Source organism: Balaenoptera acutorostrata, chromosome 19 (genome assembly GCF_949987535.1).
Source record: "Balaenoptera acutorostrata chromosome 19, mBalAcu1.1, whole genome shotgun sequence".
Classification (NCBI taxonomy): Eukaryota; Metazoa; Chordata; class Mammalia; order Artiodactyla; family Balaenopteridae; genus Balaenoptera; species Balaenoptera acutorostrata.
The window spans coordinates 28747761-28771242 of NC_080082.1; the positions used below are offsets into that span (position 1 = coordinate 28747761).

General features: G+C 54.3%; 1 protein-coding gene across 6 annotated transcripts in view; it reads right to left on the reverse strand.

Moving 5' to 3' along the window:
* SLC12A3 (solute carrier family 12 member 3) overlaps positions 1-23482 on the reverse strand; it is a 59093-nt gene that overhangs the window by 23155 nt on the left and 12456 nt on the right. For 4 of the 6 annotated variants that reach the window (XM_057533442.1, XM_028162911.2, XM_028162912.2 and 1 more), the window contains 16 exons: positions 23182-23289; positions 22591-22714; positions 20855-20956; positions 19783-19938; positions 19011-19110; positions 17693-17804; positions 17212-17352; positions 16071-16177; positions 15462-15518; positions 14525-14607; positions 13313-13390; positions 12524-12625; positions 11509-11620; positions 9049-9135; positions 6124-6259; positions 4570-4637 (listed from right to left, as the gene is read on the reverse strand). In XM_057533442.1, the coding sequence (XP_057389425.1) occupies positions 4570-4637; positions 6124-6259; positions 9049-9135; positions 11509-11620; positions 12524-12625; positions 13313-13390; positions 14525-14607; positions 15462-15518; positions 16071-16177; positions 17212-17352; positions 17693-17804; positions 19011-19110; positions 19783-19938; positions 20855-20956; positions 22591-22714; positions 23182-23289 (1673 nt within the window). The remainder of the gene's footprint in view (positions 1-4569; positions 4638-6123; positions 6260-9048; positions 9136-11508; positions 11621-12523; positions 12626-13312; positions 13391-14524; positions 14608-15461; positions 15519-16070; positions 16178-17211; positions 17353-17692; positions 17805-19010; positions 19111-19782; positions 19939-20854; positions 20957-22590; positions 22715-23181; positions 23290-23482) is intronic. The other 2 variants (XM_007167571.3, XM_007167570.3) reach the window with 1 other exon arrangement.

Sequence of the window (23482 nt, forward strand, 5' to 3'; positions counted from 1 at the left end):
GTCCTGCCCCCTGCCCCGTAGGTAAGGCCCTGGGAGCAGGACTCCGTTGTCGCCTGGGGAGGGCCCCTTGTCCGAACTGCAACGCTGTGCGAATAACAACATGCCCTGGGAATGCTCTTCAGCCACATTTTCACGGCTATGTTGGGAAGTGACTTTTCCACCACACTGAGATTCCAAAGACGCGTGGTGACGCCCGCGGCCGTCCTGCTCTTGGCTCTTGGACGTGGCAGCGTCGCAGCTGCCAGCTGGCGTTACGTGAAGCTGGGGCACCAGCACCTGACATGAGACTGCACTTTGTTTTCCCAAAGTACATGCACAGGTACTATTTCATCTGAACCTCAGAACCACCCTGGGGAACAGCTGAGGGAACTGGGCAGAAAGGAGGGTGCTGTGCGACAGTGGGCTTCAGAGCCTGGCTCTGGGGTCAGAGAAGCTGTAGGAGTCACGGCTTTGCCACTTCCTCAGCCACGTGGCTTTGACAAATGGCTCACTGGCCCTGAGCCTCGGTTTTCTCTTCCCCGAAGTGAGAACACACATGCCTCCTTCATGGACACTTGTAAGCTCTAACGAAAACCCAGCTCAGGAAGGGTGCTGCACAAAAACGCTCGCACAGAGTAAGCACTTCACGGTGTCGGCAGTACTTTCACCACGTATTACTATTTACCAGCTCGAGATGACCCGCCAGTGAGTGGCAGAGCTGGGACTTGACACGAGGTCCTGGGATCTTTCCATCCCAGCGGCCCCTGCTCACTGCAACTCCCGCCTCCACTGAGAAGGTGAATTGAGGTCCCTAAACAGCTGTCCCTTCTTTAAAATTCCATCCTCAAAGCTTCACTTGCCACAAACACTATCCTCCCTTAAAAAGCAAGGTCTCCAGGATTGGGGAACCCGGTGGGAACAAGGACATTCCATTAAGCCAGTGTCACTTTAGTTAGTAGACTGTGTTTGGGTTTGTGTGGTGCCTTTCCAGGGAAAAGGGAAGTGGGAATATGGAACGCAAACTTTCCTGATTTAACAGTTACGCTAAAGGCTGGAAATGCCTTCCGGGAACTTCTACATCATTTTCCGGGACTGAATTCAGAAACTTCAAAGACCACGAGGGGAGTGGTGGCTGCGTTATCCAGGGTAGGGGACTCCCATATCTCCTGCTGTGGCCTTTCCCTCCCCGGGCGGACCCTGTTCTCCTGTCCATGCGACTGATTCCCTTGGCAGTCTCCCCCAGTGCCAGCCAATGACACGCTCTATTTATGTTCACAGAATGTGTGTGCTGTAAGCTACTAATCTTTAGAAATAAAGCTGCTCCAGAACAAAGGAGCTTTTTGTTTAGAACTGCATCTCTTAGCCACAAAGAAAGGCAGCCTTGGATCAAATCTAGATGCGGAAAGATAACCATGCTTCAGAATCAGCATCTCAGGCTTCAAAACCCAGTTGCCACTTGACAGCTGTGAGATCCCGGCAGGTGCTGAATTTCTCTGAGACTCAGTTTCCTCATCTCCTAAGTGTGTGTGCTGCGGAGGGGATGGGGGTAAAATAGAACCACCTCATAGAGTTTTGAAAATTAATAAGGCCCAGGGGGTTGGGATTTTGGGATTAGCAGATGCAAACTGTTACATGTAGAATGGATAAACAACAAGGTCCTACTGTATATAGCACAGGGAACTATATTCAATATCCGGTGATAGGAACTTCCCTGGCAGTCCAGTGGTTAAGGCTTCGCCTTCCAGTGCAGGGGGTGTGGGTTCGATCTCTGCTCAGGGAGCTAAGATCCCACACGTCCCATGGCCAAAAAGCAAAACATAAAACAGAAGCAATACTGTAACAAATTCAATAAAGACTTTAAAAGTGGTCCACATCAAAAAAAAAAAACCTTAAAAAAAATAGCCTATGATAAACCATAATGGAAAAGAAGATGAAAAAGAATGTGGGGGCTTCCCTGGTGGCGCAGTGGTTGAGAGTCTGCCTGCCAATGCAGGGACACGGGTTCGAGCCCTGGTCTGGGAGGATCCCACATGCCGCGGAGCAACTGGGCCCGTGAGCCACAATTGCTGAGCCTGCGCGTCTGGAGCCTGTGCTCCACAACAAGAGAGGCCGAGACAGTGAGAGGCCCGTGTACTGCGATGAAGAGTGGTCCCCACTTGCCACAACTAGAGAAAGCCCTCGCACAGAAACGAAGACCCAACACAGCCAAAAATAAATAAATAAATAAATATTTTTAAAAAAATGTGTATATATATATATATATATAAAACACGGAATCACTTTGCTATAGAGCAGAAATTAACACATTGTAAATCAACTATACTTCAAAATAATTGTTTAAAAATAAAAAAATAAAATTAATAAGGCCCAATGCCTTGAGGGTCATAGAGGCTCAATCGATAAAATGCAATGTTGATTACTATTATTTTGACTACTACTATTTGGCTTTGAGGAGGGAGCCTTTATAGAAGAAAGAGGGGTCTAGACCCAAAAGTTATGCCAGAAGTAGGTTGTTAGTGTGGTCAAAGGTTGCTGGGCTGGTTGCAAGGCTGGTTTTTCAGCAGTGCAGGTTAAGCTGAGCTCAACGGTGGGCCGTTAATCAGATAAACCGCTGATTAGCAGACGGCAAACGAGCCAGTTCTGCCTCAAAGCTGCTCTAGAAAACGAGAGTCCAAGTGCGCTCTCTGACGTGCTGGAAAAATGTGATTTTTGTCATTTCATGGAGGCTTGGGAGGGTTTTTTCATCCTTAGAATTTCTGGGAAATGCAGGCTCCTGGGCCCCACCCCAGGCCCTGATCTGGAAGGAATTGAGGAATTTGCCGTTTTCCACGGTCTCCCGGTGGTTCTGATGAAGGTGACCCTCAGAGTGAACTTTTTACGGGCACGTCTCTGGGCTGGAGACTGAGCAGCGCAGCTGCTGCGCCCTCCCAGAGGAGCTGGCTTGGCAGCCAGGGCCCCTTTGGGCAACAGCTGCGGCCGCCACCAGGGGGTGGGACGCTGTGTGCAGGCCTCTCCTCTAAGGTGACTGGACTCCTGATTATTTGTATCGGCCAATCCCACAACGACCGGTGGGTGGGGGATTGGTTTTCCCTGTGAGATCCAGGGGGTGGAGGAGTGGGAAGGCAGAGGTGCCAGCAGGTAGTCACCTCCCTGGATGAAATTCCTCATCTTACTGCTTGAGAGACTGACTCATTTTAGTGGCAAATAAACTTAGAATCATAGCATGTTAGCGTGAAAAAGAGTCTTGGAAATAATTTAGTTTAACTCTTCTCTATAATCAGGGAAACTGAGTCTCAGAGAAGGAGGGTTACCTGCCCAAGGCCACACAGTGGGCTGGCCAATGGCAGAGACAAAACGTAAATCTGTTTTGGAGGTGGCACTCAGGAAGAGGTGGTTTGGCATGCCCACACCCCCTGGCTGGCACACAACAGGTGCCACACCCAGGGAAAGTCGGGGAGCCATCCCAGGGTGAAGCCATTGCCACCGTCTTGCCGTCTGACCCAGTCAACAGCCAGGCTAACCTGGCCCTAGAAACATTTTCTGCAAGATGTTAGCCAGAGGCTTGGAGATAAACCCACTTTCCTTATACCACAGTCCCCACATCAAAGGCAACATGAAGCACTTTCTTTGTACAAAAAATGATCTTCCTAAAAGCTCCAGGAAGCGTGGCTTCATAGAGCCATCTTCGTGGGCAGCCACCTGTGCATTCACAAAGCCCCCCACTGAGAAAGGCCCTAGGCTGGGCTTCATGCTCTGCTGTCACTATCTTGACATTCTTAATCACTTTTGAACAAGGGGCCCCATCTTTACATTGTGCGCGGGGCCCTGGAAATCGTGTGCTCCATCTTGATTTCCGGGTATGAACAAACAGGTTCCGCAGGCTTCCCGGCTGTCCTGCCGAATCCGGAATCCGCAGGTGGCTCACCCCAGGAAATGTCAGGTACTCCGCTTGGCAAATGCCCACATTGCCTCTTGAGCTGGGCCTTTCCCAGCTGTGTTCTGCCACCCTGAGACTCCCTGTGCCACTGTCACCTTCCCCTCATCTTCCACTCAGCCTCAGCCAATACCTGCCCTAGCGAGGCAGCTCCTAACCAGACACAAGCAGCAGCAATGGAAGCCCGAGGGGCTGACAGGCACGGAGCCTGGAATAGCCAGGGCTGGGGCCGGGCTCTGCTTCCACTGCCTACACCTGGCACCAACATCAATTAGGGTTGGCCAGTGGCCAAGGAGGGCTGGGTGGTTCCCAAACAACTAGGAATCGATTTTCTTCTGGAATGAGCTGGGTCCCCTTTGTCAAGCCAAGTTTGGCAGGAAAGAGCAGTGGATAAGGGGAAAGCAGTGATGAGGGGAGTCGGTGAGACCTGGGACACTGGGGCCCCAAGACCTCTGCCAGCTGGCGCTCAGGCGAGGGGCATGGGGCAGATGCAGGCCTGGCCGCGTGGTGAGGAGACACCCGGGCTGTGTTTACAGGAGCCTGGGGCCCTGCATCCTCACAGGGGAAGGCTTGGGTCCTCAGCCAGCGGCCACCCCTGCAGAGCTGACGCCTTTGGGCTCGGCGACAGGCTTCTCCTTCCGCAGGGCGCTACTTACATGATGACCAAAGCGGCATCCCGGGAGTAATCCAGCAGAATCTCGTTCAGCCTCACCTGTCGAAGGGACTGGGCGAGGAAAAGCCACGTGGTCACTTCCCATGTCCGATGAGCGGTCCCAGCCAAGCCCAGGGGCCTCTTTGACCATCTCAAACCAGGGGTGTGAATTGTTGCCCCTAAATTATTATAGACTCTCCCACCCCTGAGGAGGTAAGTGAATGCCAAGCTCACCTCCTGGAGAAGCCCCTGGGTGTTTCCTTCCTGACTTTATTACCATGATCAGCGGATCATGGCAGGGAAGACCACCTCACATGGCTGGGAAAGCTGGGTTCAAATCTCAGCCCTGAGAGTCCCTGGCAGAGAGCCTGAGCAGGTACCTCACCTCCCTGAGCGCCACTGTCCACAGCTGAGCAATGGGTACAGCAGTGCCCTCTCCCGGGGAATGTGGGGAGGCCTGAGGGAGATGATCTATGCAAAAGCTCCAGGCCGAGGGGAAGCACTTGATAAGGCGGACGTGGAGCAGGGGTGGATGGCCCCACCTCTCCCGTCACAGAGTGGGCAAGAGCCTTCTGCGGACACGACGCTTTACTCAGCGTTTTCCAAGGAGCTGGGCAGCTGTGGGAGGGTCTGGGGCCTCAGGGCTGCTGGGTCAGGGAATTCCCCAAAGCTGGGGGGGTACTGGGTTGTGTGGGGCTCCCTCCCACCCCAAGGCCTGTATCCAAATTGTTCAGAAACGACTGACACTCAGGGTCTCATAGTGGACGGACACCCCATGTGAGAGAATGGAAAACCGAGGGGAAGTGGGTTCACCTAAACATCACACGGTTGGCATTTTGGGTGGAATCACTCTTCGCTGTGGACCTGTCCGGTGGGGTGTTTAGCAGCATCCCAGGCCTCTACTCGCTAAATGACAGTAGCAATCCCGCCCCCCGCCCCCGGAGGTGACAGCCAAAAATGTCTCCAGAAGTCACCAAATGTCACACTGCCCCTCAGAACCACTGCCCCAGAGCACACGGGGAGCAGAGCTGTGGTCCCCAGGCCCCCAACTGCTCACCCCACCTAAAAATGGCCTTGGCAGCCACCACTCTCCCTTAGGCCCTGTCAGAGTCCTGAAGATGCTGCCTGGGAAGCGGGGCGGGGTCTACAGCTAAGGGGAGAAGATCAGCCAGCTTTGTTGGCCCACAGGACAAATTTTGCCTTGACCTTCACCACCTGCCTTATGCATCCCTTCCTGCACACATGGAGGAACAGGGGAGGGGAGGGAGAAGGACTCCGGGCAGTCCATTGCCATGGGCGGGAGGTGGGGGGGGGTGACTCAAAATGGGCAGGGGGACCAGGTTCCCACACCAAGGAGGCTCCAAGATCAACCACTGGGTCACCCGTCAGCCCGAGCATGTATGGCTTGAGGACACCTCAGAGGCTTGGGGCGGGGAGAGTAGAATCGAGGGTCGGGGAGGGGGTTAAGGAAGCCCAGGACAGATGGGGCACAGGCGCTGACACCTGGGAGCCCCTGGACCCCCACCCCACCCCAGCAAGGCCCTTCTCTCTCCTGCACCTTGATTCTATTCTTGTTAATCTCCTCATCCGAGATCTTCCAGGGGCAGTCCCGCCTCATCTCGGTGACTGTGGCCTCGTCTTTGAAACCATCATTCAGGCGGAAGGGCGCAATCATGTCCTCAAACCGCTTGGTGCTGGGGACAGAGAGAGCAAGTGAGACCGGGTGAGATGCCCGTTTCCAGGGAAACCAGGTCCTCAGAGGCAGATGGAAGTGGGTGCCACGGGGACATACATTTCAGGCTGAAACCCATTCTGACGCTGCCTTTTACATCAAAGCAGCCTCTGTGTTGAATTCAGCGCTGACGGGTGGGTCTGACTTTCAACAGAACTTCCGCAAGTCGTCCACGAAGACCAACCTGTGATCCACCTCCACGCACCTGTCTGTCCCCCAGGTATTTACTGAGCACTATTCTGTGCCAGGCTCTGTGCTACACAACGGTGAACAAACCAGACAACATACCCCATCCTCACAGAGCTCACGGTCTGCTGGGCGACAAATAAGCAAATAAATACAGATTGGAAGTATTATGAAGGCACAAACTGAGTACCGGGATGGGGACTAATTGGGCAGGAAGACCTCCCTGGACCCAAGGATGCCCGTCCTTCTAAAGCCAGCTATGCACAGGGCAGGGGCTGCTGGAGCAAACAGAACTGAAGGTGCAAAGGCCCTGAGGCAGAAGCATGCTTGGGCTGTTTGAGGAGCAGCGAAGGAGCCAGTGTGTCCGGAGCAAGGCAAGTGCAGGGGAGAATGGGATGCCAACAAGTGTAAGTCAGGTAAAGGAGAAAGAGCCAGCAAAGGATACTGAAAGAAGGACCACAGAGGTAGGTGGGAACCAGGAGAGGGTGGCGTCTTAGAAGCCAAAAGAAGGACTGTTTCAAGAAGGATCGCTGTGCCAAATGCCGCTGAGAGCAGAGAAAGATGAGGACAGCAGTGGGCTCTGCGGATCTGGTGGTGCAGAGGTCACGGCCGAGGCTGGAGAGAGTGATTTCAGTGGAGCAGTGGGAGGGCAGCCAGACTGGAGTGAGCTGGAGAATGAGGGATGGGGAGGAAGCGGCCACAAAGAGTGTAGCATCACTTTGGAGAAGGTTGGCTGTGCAAGGGAGGAGAGAAATGGTCCAGGAGGTGGAGGCTGATGCAGGGGCAAAGGGGGGTTTAAAGATAATATGTGCTGGATGGGGTCTGCATGCTGGCTTGCGCTATCCTCTCCACTGAGGAACGTCTTCCCCCATCTCTGTTCACGGCCTTTCTCAAGGCTCTGCTCCTCCACCAGCAGAGACGACCTTTCCTCCTGTGCATTCTGGTCCCTGTCTGCAGCATTCTGATGGCTCTTGATGTCCTCCCTACACCTAAGCCAGGGTAAACCCTGCAGGGCAGGGCTGCAATGTACTCATCTCTACCCCTGCAGCTCAAGCACAGCCCTGAGAGAATGGGAGAGTCAGGATATCCATCACTATTAAATAGTTCCTTTCTTCTCTTCTTGATTTCCTTCCCTCTCCAGGTAAACAAGGGCTAAAGAGGTCAGGACAGACCTTACTTTATGGAGAAGATAGAGTCCTGGAAAACCTCATGTAGACAGATTGACATAAAGCAATCCTATTGTAAATGTCTTCTTTTAAGAATATAAAATTGAATCATTAGGAAAGTAAATCATCCCTTCTGGCCCCACAATTGAGCCCTGATACAAATTCACACAGGAGTTTGCTTAAAGTCCTCCCACTTGCCATTGTATGGGCGGGCAGTGGGAGTGGTCCCTCAGACCATTCGACATCTTCCCCCCTCCAAGTGCCAGTGGGTTAATATAACATCAGGGGCCGCAGCTGCCATGTTTCTGCCTCAGGGCCTTTGCACCTTCCGTTCTGTTTGCTCCAGCACCCCTCAGCCCCGTGGAGGGGACGTGCCTCTGCCATGGCCCCTGCAGAAGGAGCTACCCTCTAGCTGTGTATTTTGGGGCATATGATTCTGCCATTCCTGGCCACAGCCAACTGGACCAAAGGTAGCCAAGAAATAGGCCTTCCAGTGGCCTTTACCTTAGCTTGGCAGGAAGGGATGAGCTGGGCCAGTCACAGTCGCTTTTTCAGGCACTTAAATTAAGCAATGCCCAGAGAAGGAAGGAGGCAGCTTGTAGCGGATTGGGACTGCAGGGAAAGGTCGAGATGCAGAAAGAGCTCGGAAGCTACAAGCAGGCAGAAGCCACAAATCCAGCATTGATTGATCATCGACTCTGGGCCGGGCGCCGAGTTAAGCATGTTACACGGATTGTCTAAGACAGTGGTTTTCAAAGTGAGGTGCCTGCACCAGCACCGGAGAGCTTGTTATAATTGCACATTCTCAGGCCTTACCCCAAACTTACTAACTCAGAATCTTGGGGGTAGGACCCCCAAGCTGTGTTTTCACAAACCCTCCAGGTGATGCTGATGTTTGAGCACCACTGCTTTATGAAAACAATCCAGGGCTTGGAGAAAACTGAAGAAAACCAGTGTAGGTAAAATCAGGCTTTTGTGAATAGCAAGCAGCCTGGGCTCCTGAAGTGTGAAGCTGGAGACTCCCTCAGCCCCCAGGTCTGTGGGGTAGGTGGGGGGGTCCCTGGCAGATGAAACACCGGCTTCTGCTCGAGGGGCAGAATAGCCACGATGTGCACCAGTACGAGCTTCAAAAACACTTGGTCTGTGAAAAGCATAAATGTGAACATTCTTCGGCCTCCCGCCCAGGTGTGTTTCTGGCAAAGACCACAGCTCTGATATGCAAAGGACCAGCAGGCAGGGGGAAGAAACACGAACAGAAATTAACGGCTGCACACTCAACCCTTCCTCTTTCTTTCCATGAGCCCAGTCTAGGTGGGGGCAGGAAGGACCATGTCCTTGCCCTTGGCTCACCAGAAAGGGCCGACCCTTCTGCCTGGAACCCCCAACACAGAAGACTCACTGCTCAGCCCGCGGCTTCTGGTTGATGTCGGGAAGGATGTGAACTTCGTGGAATCCCAGCCGGAACTTGCTCAGCAGAGAAATGATCCTGGGAGATGGAGATTTTTTTTTTTTAATGTATTCATTCATTCAATGAGTTTTTATTGAGCTCCTGTGGAGGATATAGCAGCAAGCAAAAAAACCCTGCCCTCGGGGAGTTTACATTCTAACCTGGGAGGAGGGCAGACAATAAATGAATATTGATAAAGCAGGTCAGGTGATGATGAGTGACATGGGAAAGGAATTGTCCTAAGTATCTGGTGGCCACCTCCGGACTAGGGCGCCTCACATTTTAATGTCTGAGCACCTGCTGGGGACTGTGTTACAGCGCAGATTCTGATCCAGCTGGTCTGGGCTGGGACCTGGGATTCTGCATCTCTAACCAGCTCCCAGGTTATGTGAGGCTGCTGGTTCACTGGCCACACTTTGAGAAGGAAGGGTCTAAGGGACGGGAGGCCAAATGCAGGAAACTCCTCAGGGTGGCTGAGGAAACAGATAACACACATGAACTAAGTACAGAACCCGGAGCAGCAAGCCAGAGGGCCCTGACTTTGCATCCACAGGGAGGAGACGCCAACTGTGGTTTGCGGCAGTCAGGGAAGGCTTCACAGAGGAGTTGGTGATCTGGCTGGATGGTGAATGGTGGGTAAGACTGTTACAGGCCAAAGAGGGTGTCCACACTGGAATCACCCAAGGAGCCTTCTAAACAGTACACGTGCCTCGGCCCTAGCCTGCCCATTGCATCAGAATCCCAGGGCAGGACACAGCGTCGGTGATGCCCCAGGACTAGTTGGTGGGGAGTGAGCACCCCAGGAGGGGAGTCCAAATGACCAAAGACATGGGGGTGCAGGGGATGGAGTGGGAGCAGTGAGGGGCTGCCTGGGGTGGTGTGGAGCACGCTAGGGGACAAAAAGGAGACAAGCCCGAAGGAGCAGGCTGGGGCCCAGCTGTCAAGCCACTGCTGGTCCCTAAACTTGGGAGTGAACTCAGGAAAGCAGAGCTGTGGGCAAACATCTTGGTGTGCAGTGCTGGTTGGCAGGCCTGGGCAGGGCCTGGGTGGAGGCAGTCATGAGGAAGGCAGAGGACGTGGCCTGGTCCAGAGTCAGCTGGGAGGCAGAGGAGATTTCACACCCTTTGCTTGAAAGACATCCTGTGACCCCACAGTGCTGCAGCCTTGAACTAAACTAAACCTGCTGAACCCAGCTTTCAGTCGGAGCTGGAACAGGAAGCCGAGAGGGCAAAGCAGCCTTCGAGGTGTGTTTACCTTTTGGAGAGCACAGGGAAGCGGATGCTGCGTCTCCCAGGCAATGCTCCCCTCAGCATTGCTGAGAAGGGCCTTCCGGTAGAGAAGTTCTCAGTGGGGGGTGAGGACGAGATGGGATTGCTGGTCGCCCTTAACTCATGCAGTGGGTGATTCAGAAGGGGTCGTGGGGATGTGGTCCTGGCATAGGACTAAAGTGGCACAAGCCACGGGGTCCTGACCCTGGGGCGTCATGGCGGGCACTAAAGGCTGGGCAGGGTTTTCTCTCTGGTTAATTAACTTCATGATTTGAGGCAAGCCACCCACCCCATCCTTCCCAGCCCGGCTGCACCCTCCAGCAGTCCTCCATCCTACGACCTTAGACCTCACTTGACCTTGCTCTAAAGAAGCAGGTGCCCAAATCTAGGCACACATGTGCCACCTGCCCAATTCCTGCCACCTCCACACCTGTGTACCTACCTACTATTTACTTCCTTCTCAGCTTAAGTCAACTCACATCCTTACTTAGATACATCTTGAAAGGAAATTGTCATCACAATTTAAACAGAAAACCAGCATCTCTTGCCAGAAAGACATGACCAATAAAGCCAGTAAACCAACGTCACTAAATTCTGGTGGATGCCATTTCCTGCCAAGCACTCCAGCCAGGCCTGCTTCCTCTTGTTTAGACAGAATCGGCCACAGAATTGGAGAATTAAGTCACTTCTCACCAAGAGATTCTTCAGGATTTGCTGCCCCTTATCCTGGCCACTGAAGTCACCTCTGGTCTCACCACGGGCAGCAACCCAAGCTTGGGGGGACATTACCCTGAAAGATTCTAAGCTCCGCCTCATTTCTGAGGAGGAGGGGCCTTCTCCATCCTTCATTTCACACAAACCTCCTTGAGGTTTGTGGGTTTAAAATTTAACAGCTCTCCCTGTCATGGCCGGGACTAGGGCATGTGCATCTTATTAAAGGGGGACAGGACACCAAAACCACCTCTGAAATGGGGAGAAACCTGCTCCTGCCCACAGCTTCCTCACCACAGCTGTGACCTGAGAGGGGCAAGCCCCCGGAGGCAGTGGAGGAGGGCGGGGCAGGGGGGCAGGCGGGGGCAGGCTGGGGTAGCGCTGGGATGACACCTACCGGTCCCGTGCGACCCACACAGTGTCCCCCACTTACGCCTTTCTCTCCTGGTCCAGCCTGTTGATCTGGCCCCCCACGAACACGCGGGTCCTGCATTTATTCCATCTCTTCTTGCGGCCGAGGAGATAGGGGATGAGGAGGGTGAGGCCTGGCAAGGAGGGTCTCATGAGTCAAGAGGAAAATGCTCTCAGGATCCAGCCCTCTCTGAGTTCCCACCCCGCTCTGCCACTAGCAAACCCCTTCCCCTCTCTGGACCTCAGTGTACCCACCTCTGTAATGAGTGTGCCAAACTAAACCAGGGGTGAAACACCAGGCTCTGTGGGCTGGGGTTTATTTGGCCTGCACGATGCTTTTAAATAAGTGAGCTGGCATTTAATAATTGGGATATTTCACACGTAAATCTAGATCGCTGTCACTTATCACTGTGTAATCCACAAATGACCTCACTACTCTGTGCCTTATTTGTAAAGGGGGTTAATAATCGTTCCTACCTGGGGATTGCATTAGGTTAACCCATGCAAGCACTTAGTGTCAAGCATACAGTAAGTGCTCATTCAATACTGTCTATCACATCCTATATATAATAGGATATATCTTACTGGAACAGAACATTTTCTCTGTATCTAGGACTCAATCAAGGGTGGGAACAATAAAGCTGAGAATGATATGCTTTAAGAAAAATGGGAGAGAGTGTTTTTCTTTGGGAAGTGAAGAATATCCCTACAGCTTTCCTGTGCACCAGGCCATCTCTCCCATTTATGTCATGTGCCTGTGACCCCAAGGGCCTGTCCTGTCTGAAGGTTCCACCTCATGTTGACCTCAGCTGCTCCCCTAAGTCTCCCATGTTATAGTTGAAAAGCATGGGGCCAAGAGAGGGGCCCAGCCAGGCTCCTGTGAGCCCAGTGGTGGGCCCAGGGGCCCCTATTTCCCTTTGCTGGGCTCCAAGGTCCCACCAGAAGCCTTGTCGAGAGTGACCAGGAAGGGCATGCTGAGAGAGTAAGTCATAGAGGGGAGACGGCCGGCGGGGAGCCGGCGTCCTGGGGGCGCTGACCTCCATCATCGAATAGCCAGTAGATGTCGATGGTCTTCTTTCCCTGCTCCGACTGGAAGATGGTGCTGGCCTGCTCCTCCTGCACCAGGGCCTCGGGGTCCACTGCAGGAGCAGAGGGGCAGGTCACGTGGGAGCACAGCCCATCCAAATACCCGAGTGTGTCTGGAAACAGAGCGAGCTGCCCTGGGAGGTGGGCTTGCCGTCACCGGGGCTGTGCACGCGGTGGCCGGAAGTCCCTGCTGCAGGCATGCACTGGGGACTGGCCCGGAGCACTGCCAATGGGCCTTCCTGATGCCAAGACTCTGGGAGCAGGGACCCGGGATGGGCAGGGCTGGGATGCGCCCCTCCCCTGCTCCCAGCTTCTCTCTCCTGGGATTCTGGTTGGCACTGGGGGGTTGGGGCCATTCTCTTAAAAACTCCACTGTGCCCCTCACAGATGCACACAGGATGCCCCCAGCTCCTGCACTGCAGGTTCCCCTGCCTGCCAGAGAATCGCTGCCCCTCCCGGTTGGAGCCTGGCCAGGGGGGCCTCGGAGGGGTTGGGACTTGGGCCCCAGAGCCCACTGGGTGGGGGTCCCACGATGCCTGGACACTGAATTCTCCAGCAGGGCTGGCAGTCTTTATCCTGCTCCCCTCCCACCCCCCGACGCCCTGTTGCTTAATCCCAGGGGTCTCAGGCGCCACTGTCACGAGCAAAAACCTCCTGCCCTTGCCCAAGTTCCCCGGCGGCCCATCACTAGCTGCTCCCAGGGTGAGCGCTCCCTGAGCCTCTGAGTCGGTGGGACTGACCCGTGCCGGAGACAGACGGCCTGGCTCCACTGGCTCTGGCTTCCTTGCCATCCTCCACTGGGTCAAACACGGGGTTAACTGCAAAAAAGGGGGAGCTCTGTTCCCAGGCTCTCCTGCCTGGGGCTCTTCCGGGCTCCCCCTTACCCTGGGAAGAAGGTCCTGACTCTCAGCTTCCACAGATCTGCCCTCTGCCTCCTTTCACGCTTCGGCCCCACCCGGCTTCCTTCTGCTGCTCAGACAGGCCACGCTCCTTCCCACCAGGCCTCAGTGGTGGGTGGTGCGGTGAGTGGCCCCTGGGCCGGGAGCCCTCTTTCCCCAGCCCTCCCCTTCTAGCCACAAGCCCCCTCCTCAGAGAGGCCCTCCTGCCCGCATGCCCTGTGTTGGCCTCCTCAGGACACCTCAGGACGCTATCGCTGCCTGAAGTGAGTCCTGGGTCCGTGCGTTTCCCGCCTGAATGTCAGCTCCTCAAGGGCAGACTTTGTTTTGCTCCCTGCTGCACGCCCAGCGCCTAGAGCAGCCCCGGTCAGGAGTGTGGCCACTGCTCTGTAAATTCTGGTTGCATAAATATTCAGTGAACTGCTGCTGGGTGCCAGGCATGCCCTCGGTGACCTGGATGAACAAGACCCAGGCCAGCCTGTGGCGTTCACACCTCTCGGTTCCCTCAGCACCACCTCCCCATTTGTCTTCATATGCGTTCTTTCTTTCACACCTCTAAAAATTACTCATTCAGATCTGCCTGTTTACATGTGACTTTAAATGTAACACGCATCCCTACTCAGTGCCCCAGTCTTGGTCCTGGAGACCAAAACACCCAGTTTTCATGGCCTTTCTGGGTGTGTTTTCATACTCTGTTGTCTTTACGTGACCCTCTCTCATCCCTCTTTTCCTTTTTCCTGGCTATTAGATCCTCTTTATACCACCTGGTTACAAAAGTTCTCATCATGATTCGGGGACCTCTGAGGTCCAGTTCTGGTTCTGGCCCCAGCTGGAAGCAAGACCTTGAGCTCGTCACATCCCCTTTCTGGACCTCGCTTTCTCCATTTAGAAACCTGATGATCTCCATCAAAAGCTGACTTTCTAGGAGTCTGTGACCTTTTATTTACTAATTTTCCCCTGTCTTCCCTGTACCACTTTAAAAAAATGGGTTCTAGAACTTCCTGATATCCTGCTCTGTTTTTGACGGGGTGTCAAGAAGGTGGGGTGTGGACTTACTGTGCGCCTGCATCACCTTCGAGATGTTGAGCCCCTCACGCATCCTCATGACACACACACTGTAGTTGAAATCAAAAGCGTCGCTGGAAAGAGAGGAGGTGGGGTCAGCCTCCCCTTAGCCCCAGCCCCCAGCCCCCAGGAGGCCAGGTGTCTAGAGCTGACCCTGCCTCCCCCCATACCCTTCCTCCTCTCTGGGCCTCAGTCTCCCCATCTGTATAATGTGCAGGCAGGACTGCAAAGGCCCCCAGGACCCCTCTAGCTCTACCGTCTGTGGCACTATGGATCCTACAGACCCTGTACTTGGGGAAAACTGAGTCAGGCCAGTCTTAGGGCCAGGCCCTGTCCTCCTGATACATGCGGCTACTCCTCACAACTCTGCCAACAGAGGTGGGGATGGGAATTACTCTCTCCATTTGACAGATGCAAAACCTGAGTTTTAGGGAGTAACTTGCCCATGACACACACTAAGGAAGTGGCCAACTGGGATTAGAATTAAATAGCTGAGGCTGGAAACCCTGAGGACAGGTATGCACACAAGACTGGCCTCGCTCACGAAGACATCAATAGGTTGTCTATATAAATGTCTACAAGGCTCCTACCCCACAAGTATATTTACTGCCTGTTTGACACAGTGCCCAAGAGCCCACCACTAGGGCTAATCTAATAGGCTAAGCACTGCCCTCTCTGGACTCCTTTAATTACACATCTCTGGGACAGGGGCCTTTCAGGCCCCAGCAATTTGGAGTTTCGGCATGTTGAAGCTGGGGGTTCCTGAAAAGCAGGTATACACTGCCTCCTGTTGTAATTTTGTTAGAGGCAGTGAGATGCACTGCTCAGAGTCATACAGCTGGTTCACAGCAGACCTGGAAGCAGGGCCCAGGTCCCCAACACTCAGCCTCGTGTTCTTTAAATGCTCCTGCACACTGCCTCTCTGTACCACGTCAATGCAGAAAACAACTCAGGTAGGCGTTTTCTGGACCTTGCACAGCAAGAGCTGAAGGAGAAAGAGTTTGGAGTTAACCCTAAAATCCCTAGGGCATTTATCCCCCTGGTCCCATCTCCCAAGCTTGTCGCCTCCTCGGAGGCCTGGTTTCAGAGGTACCACCTCACAGCTCAAGAGCTGGCCATCTGCACGTCTTCTGCAGTCCCCAGGTGGACACAAGATTTTCACCTAAAAACCCACATTTTCATCTTCTCTGAAAAACTACATCTAGCAACACTGGGCCCACATTTCTGCCTGGGCACGATTAGCTGGAGCCAAGTAGCAGCTGTTCTCTCCAGTTTGCCACAATCCCCACTGCTCCCTAATGCCCACTCTGGGCCCACTTCACTGTGTTACCTGCCTGTTTCTGCTGATCTTGGTGTCTATGACTCACAGGTCAGAGTGGGGAACCCTCAGACTGTCTTCTTCTTCCTCAGCTTTGAACCAGTGGACTCAGCTTCTTACAGTACCCACTGCTTCCCGCTCTACTTCCCAAGGCCCAGGAAACTCCAAAGGCCCAAATTGAGAGACCACAGGCTCTGCCTCCCTCATGCCCTCACTCACTGCAGGATGCCGATGTAGTCTTCCACTGTGGCCGGGTGAGCCGACTGCCAGTTCTTCTTGAACCCGACCACCAGAATGTTGGGCTTCAACCTCCCAAGACCTGCAGCCTGCCGGTGGGGGAGGGGGGAGAGGGGAAGGGGATGAGGTGAGGAACCAGGCCGCAGGCCCCACGGGGCTCTGTTCTGTGACTAGGGTGGGGCTCTGTCTCAGCCCCAGCTGCCCTCTCTGCCATGTCATGGGGGCTTAGGAAACACATCCGCCAGTTCAGGGTCCTGTCCGCCCGGACACACCCACGAGAAAGGTGAAGCTACAGCCAGAGTTATTCCCCTGCGGCCTCTCCAAGCCGGCGGCTGGACTGTCCCATAAGTTCTGGATTATCCCAGCTCCAGCTTCTCTAGTAAATTATTTCTTATAACAAGGGACTTGAATTTGGATGTCAAGCTTGGAGTATTCCTGGGTCATCTAATCCTTACATCTTTTATATTTCTCCTTTTTTCATGTTAAATTTTTTTTTAACTTTTTGAGGTGAAACTTACATAACAGAAAATCAACCATTTAAAAGTGTATAATTCAGGGGTGCTTAGTATACTTAAAATATTATGCAATCATAACTTCTACCTACTCTCCAAATATTTTTATAATCCCAAAAGGAGACCTCGTATGCTCTTTTTTTTTAATTTTGAGAAATATTGAAAAGGATTCCCCTATGTTGACTCAGAATTAACAACTGTTATTTTATTCAGGCATCCCATTTTACAAATGAGAAAACTGAACAGTAAAATGAATTGCCCAGTGGAATGTTCTAGAAGTTGATCTGACTGGTGGTTTCACAGCACTGAGCAGTGTCTGCATATGTAAACATTTATCAAACTATACACTATTTCAGTTTGCTGTGTATTAATTATATCTCAAAAAAACCAAAATCACAAAATGTGTCATCAGATCCCACAGGCCTCCAAGGCAGTTTCCCCAGGCCCTGGGCACTTTGAGAAAGTGCCCTGAATCAGCACATCTGGAAAGGCAAGAAAGGCGGGACTCCTGTTGCAGCAAAAGGGGCTTCAACTAGCCCCTCACGGCATCCCGCCTTCCAGGTTGTCACACCAACTAGTAAGTCCTGTGAGGAAGCCCCGGGCCTGCGCACCTGCATGAGAATCTGGACACCACTGCGGAGGTCCTCAGCGATGACGTCGGAGTAGAAGGCCTTGATCTTCCTCTTGTTCAGCCACTTGGTGTGCCCGCTGGCGATGAGCCGGAGCTCAGGCATCCTCTGTTTGCGGGGTCCCTGTGGGTGACAGGGGCAGGTGACGTCAGGGATGGCCTTCACCCTCTGGCCTGAGACTCAGCCCCTCTCCTGCCCTGGAGGCTGTCCCCTGAGCTCATTGCTGGTTCTCCTTTATGGAATTAGGGGAGGAAAAGCAGAGGAGGAGGGAGAGGGAGGGGTGGAAGGAAGATGGAGGGAGCAGGTGAGAGGCAGGACAGTGTGGGCAAGCCAGGGAGAGGGATGGGGGAGGGAGAGAACCTGCCCTGGGCATCACAGTCCCTCCTGCTGCCCCCGGGGGTGGACCTGGTGCCCAGGGGCTCCTCCAGGAGTACAGACCCGCCCCCCTGCAGGGGGCACTCACAATGAGCACGTGGCCGCAGATCATCAAGCTGAGATTCCGGGTGAAGGTGCCCACAAAGTCCACCAGGGCCGGCCGGAAGTTGGGGGGCCCCGTGAGCACCAGGCACTGGGGGCTGAGGAGGGGAAGGGAAAAGGGTGTGGGCCGTCAGGACAGAGCTGGGGGTCTGGATGCCAAATACAGGTGCCCCCGGAGTTCCACCACCTCCCAGGACTCCCTTCCTAGGACAGGTGAACCACCCCGTGGTCTTCCCGTCTATGATTCCTTTCCAGCTCTCTTGGTGGCCACCACACTGGGTGTCCCTCTTCCTTCCTGCTCAGGCCACCAAATGCTGCATGTGGGCAAACGACCCTCTTGCTGCTCCATCTGGTGCTCCTTGCCTGCCCAGCCCAGCAGGGTGTGAAAAGAATAAAGACTGGGAGTGGGGAGGCCCATCACTTATGAGATCACTGTGTCACTGGGTGGGTGAGTCAGCCTCTGGGTCAAGAGGCAGCCAAGGGCCATGGTCAAGGGCCACAACCAGACTCAGTTGGAGCCAGACAAAATTGGCCACTCACCAGCTGTGTGACCTGGCACCAGTTATTTAACCTCTCTGGGCCTCAGTGTTCTCATCTGTGAATGTGGTTAGTAACTTCATATACCTCAGAGGGTTGTGGTGAGGCTATGTAAGGCACTTTGAGTGGTAATGCAACATAGATACGTCTGATTATTAACATGGTGATCTGTTGGGAAGGGGGTGCTGGGTGCACACTTTTCCTCACTAAAGAGGGGAATCAGCTTCGAAGAGTACTCGGGAGAGTATCATCTCAGTCAGTCTCATGATCACAACACCAGAGCACCCTCACCAACACAGGTGGCCCTGTGTATCCGCATCCACAGATTCAACCAAGGGTGGTGGTCGAATCTGTGGATGTGGAACCACGGATACCGAGGGCCAACTATGCTAGGCTTTTTATATAAGGGACTTCAGCATCTGAGGATACTGGTATCTGGGGGATGGGGTGGGGGGGAGGGGCTGGAACCAATTCCCCGCAGATACTGAGGGACGACTGTATTGCCCTTTGTATTTGTATTGCCCAGAGCGTATTCCGCTGTGGAAACTTAGGTACAGAGAAGTCACTGGACTTGTTTGGTCCCCATTGGGCAGTGTCAGCCCCGGTCTCCTGACTGCTGGGCAGTGCTCCTCCACCCTGTTTCCTCTCTGCGAGGGGACCGTGCCCACCATGAGTCTACCGGTCAGGTGACAGGCCTTGGCCTGGAGGCTCCCGGAGCAGGGTCACGGCCAGTCCTGCATCCCAGGCAACCCCAAGGCTGCACTCACCGATAGTTCTTGATGTGGTCCTCCACCTCGCTGAGACCCACCGAGTAGCTCAGGGCCAGGTTGTAGGAGCCAGCCTGTACCGAGGAGCCCCAGTTCACCTCTGAGGGGTGTGTGCAAGGTTAGAAGTCATGAGAGAAACCAGACATACATATGTTGACCTTCTTCAGGAACCGAGCACCGTGGGAGCAGGTAGATAGCCTGTAGATCTGTTCCTAACGTTCGCACATGCAATATGGCTACGCATTTAAAAGTTATACATCAAGCTATTGACTCTACAAAATATTCTCCTCCCTTGACGAAAAGATCTTCACAATGACCTGGAAGGCCAGGTTCTACTTTAGAGTGCTAGGCTTTCCTGGCGTTCTGCATCCCACCCCCACATTGCTGTCACCCTGGGATCCTTGCCTGCATGCGTGTAGACATCCCTGCCCACACGTCCAGGCTTTGACTGGCTGCCCTTCAGTCAGGCAGCCCTTGGTCTGGTGTGCCCACCAGTGGGCCGGCCACTCTCAGGAGGATGGACCTGGGCAGGCAATGTCAGGTCCTGTGTGTCCGGGGCGGTGGTCTAGTAGTAGAGGTGTGGGCTCTGAGTGGGCACATTTCCGGGGGCTCCTCAACCCTTGGGAAGGGATGAGGCTGGAGGACCAGAGGGGGCCCCTTGAGAGCACAGTGACTGAGGCAGGCCCTCCTGCTGAGCTGACAGGCAGGACGGCTTGGCAGCCTCAGGGTGAGAAGGGACGCCTGACCCCCTGGGCAGCCTGCGACCGCACACCTGGCTTCTTGTAGATCACATAAAGCAGGAGGAAGAGGACCACACCGATGGCGATGAGGGCCGCCCACCAGGTGAGAAGGAACATGATGACCACGGAGATGATCGCCCCAAACAGCGCCGCCCACTTGCTGTAGTAACGGAATGAGGGTCTCCACCCTGGGCGGGGGGCACAGGGCAGGACGTACGCTCAGCACTCCGGAGCCTCCTCCTGGGCCAGCATAGCTGGGCAGGGCCTGGGTGGCAATGCCCGCAGTGCCCAGGGCTGGGGTCCCAGTCTGTGCCCGCCCACCCACCCTGCTTCCTGGGGCTGGGCTTGGAGGCTCTGGTAGGGCCACACACCTGCCTTGACTGGCATCCTGCCCTGTGAACAGGCTACACCAAGGGGGAGGTGTCCAGATCCGGCCAAATACGGCCACAGGACATCCAACGTCACAGCAGTGCTGGTTTCCGGGGCTCGCACAGAGCCGAGGGGGTGAGATGGAGGGGAAGGACATGACTCTGCCTAGCCTCACACCTGCAGGCCATGCCAGGGCCGCCACTAGTGACAGCCGCTCCACGGCACAACTCCAGGGCACTGTGGTCCATGGTCTGGGGGAAAGGTGGCCCCGGGACCAGCCCACCGGCGATTTGGGGCTAATTAGAAAAAGTCTTCCTTGAGACTCTTTACTTCCATCTGCCAGAAAATTTTCGTAATAAACATACAAATCTATAACATCTATGCGTGGCACCCCCTGGAGTTGGGCAACGTGCAACCTGCAGCCACCCCGTCTGTGACTGACGATTCTGTTCCCTCTCTGGGGAGTCAGACTCCTGACTCCCTTAAAACTGGTGGAGGAAGATACTAGAAAAGTCTCTGCACACTTTAAACAGTGCATGAATCCATGTATAGTGTACATTGTAAGTGCTTGATAAAGGATAGCTGTTATTATTGTTATTATATGAACGGTCCCTTTAATTGATTTCAATTTGAGAGGTGACCTTGGTCTGCCCACCTGCATCCATGCCTTCCACTCCCCGCTCCATACTCCAGCCCCAGGTGCCTCCTCCCATGAGGGGGGAGGGTCTTACTTACCGGGTGAGTTGGTGATGGAGGCGTGGAAACAGCTGAAATTGATGAGGGCGTAGGAGCACAGGAAGAAGTTGGAGATGATGGGGGCGATGGTGTTGAGCTCAGCTTCAGGGACCCAAGGGAGAGAGGAAACAGTCTACTGGGCAACTCCACCAAGGAGTCCTTGGTACCCTCCCTCTCAGGATAAGGGGACCCCAGATGGGCCACCGAGGCTCAGTGAGTCTCAACTTCCTCATCTGTGAAATGGGTCCATCATTTTGTGAATCTCAAAGTCCAGTGTTTTGTAAACTGTAAACTGCCGGCTCTAAAGAGGATGGAGAGCAGTGTGAGGGTAGATCCCATCAGGCTACGGGATGGCCAAGAACAGTGACTATCACACTTCTTTGTGTGACCACAAATTACAGTAAGAAATACATTTTACAGTGTGACCCAAGACACATGTTCTCTATTCTCTGAAACCTTGAGACTGTATCGCAGTTCCACCCACAATGGAAACCCACTCAAGAACCGGCTCCTTCCCTTCCCTGTCTCACGAGCCCCTGCCCTGCTGCAACCCCTGGCACCCCTAGACACACTTTTGCATGTGAATCCTTGTCTCAGGGCCTGCTTCTGTGGATCCCAAAACAAGACAAACAACTCTTATGTGCCAGGCCTTCTGTACATGAGTCCATTGAATTAACACAAGAGCCTTGCCCCAGAGCATTTGAGATCGTGATCCTCCATCTGAGGTACAGTCAGAACCACCCAGATAAAACGACATCAAACCCGAGGCAGGGGTGGACGTCAGGGTGAGCAGAAAACATCCAGGAACATCTGGGAATGCCAGGCCTGACTAGGTGTTTCCATTCCCTGCTTGTGGCCCTGCTGTCTCTTCACCTGGTGCAGGATCCAGGAGTATCTAGTGTCCAGAAAGGTTCCCTTGAGTGGAAGTGGCTAGACCATTGGGTTATGTCTCATGGCTTGGTGATGCCAGCCTAAGTATTATAGCAGGGATTCAGCTGTGGCAGGAAGGTGCCCCCCAGCCTGGGGAGGTTCACCAACAGCTGATCCTGATCCCATTCCTGTATAGGGAGCAGGGACCAGGGGTCATCATGCCAAGGCACGGTGATTGCCCTTGCTTAGTAGGGCCACCTCTCTCCTAGCAAGTTCCGCCTCATTGGCTAAGTAAATCAGGAAGTACTGGGGAGTGTGCACACATGTGTGTGCGTATATGAATGCATGTGTATGTGTGTGTGTGTGTGTGTGATATACACACATGGTCTCTTCCTGCCCATCCGTGACACACCCTCTATGCATTATTACTCCCATTTTTCAGATGAGGAAACCGAGGCTCTAGGAGGTGAAGTGATTTTTTCCAAGGTCACACAATTGGCATATGGCAAAGCCAGGATAGAAAGTCAATCTAATTAACTGATTAACTGGAATCTTTCTCCTAAGGCATCCCCTACCTTGGAGCCCAAGGGATCCAGCAGCTCAAGATCTGAGAAATGAGGTTGGTCTAGGTTCTACACCTACAGAGATAGTAATCCAGCTGTTTGTACCAGCTCCCGAGGAGGAATCAGTCAGCTTGTCCTGTGCTCCCAATGTGCTCCTGGGGGCTAGTTCAGACCTGGGGAGGGAGGTCCCAGCTGCCAGGACACAGGAATGCAGAACCAGGGAAAGCGTGTCGGGCCCTGTCCCCATGGCCCTCACGGCTGGCCAGGAGAGGTGGCAGCCCTGCGTACCCTGTGGCCACTCACCGATGATGATGAAGGCCACAGCAATGGCATAGGCCAGCAGGTAGCTGCGCAGTGGCTCATTGTTCTTGCCATAGCCTTTGCCGAAGAAGCCGATCAGTGGGTACAGCTGGTCTACGCACAGGCACTGTGGGCACAGGACGACGGGCTCAGCCCCTGGCCGGGACCTGCCCCATCCCCTCCCCTGTGGTCACCTGGACCCCAGGCCCTGCTTGCTCTCTCCGTGACCTCAGCAGGGCACTTCCTGAACTGGGTCTCGGCTTCTGTCTTTTGAAAGGGGACTGATCTCCTGCCCTCCCCACCTCACCACGAAGACTGAAAGGGCAAAAAGGGGCTGATCACATCAGAGGGAAACTGGGAGGGGGACTGCAAACGGGGTGCCAGGCTGCACAGAGGGAGTGAGGGGTGGGAAAGGCAGCTGCTCCTCAACGCTCGGCACAGGAAGGGGCTGCTTCCTGCAAGCGTTTGCTTTACTAGCTCCTTTTCCTTCAGTCTAGACACCGGGTCACATGACTCCTCCAGGCCTTTGTGGCAGTCACCTGGGGCCCCCTGCACCTGGCCTCCTAGACACTCCCGCCCCCTCTGCAGCCTCACCTGGAAAACTTTGGCGGCAGAGACGAGACAGGCCAGGGCTGAGGAGAGGGTGGCCCCAAAGATGCCGGCCGTGATCAGGGGTGCGAAGCCCGACACCATGCTCATGGTCTGCAAGGACATGGGGTTCGGGCCCCCATGGTGAGGGGTGGGGCCCAGAGCCCCCACCCAGGGCACCCCAGTCTCCGCTGCAGGCAGGGGCTGAGTCTGGGAGCTGCCACCTGAGTCTGCAACCCTCACTGGGGACCCAGTGCTCACCAGGTCAGGAGCTGGGCCCAGGCCCCTACCTGAAGCTCTTTTCCCA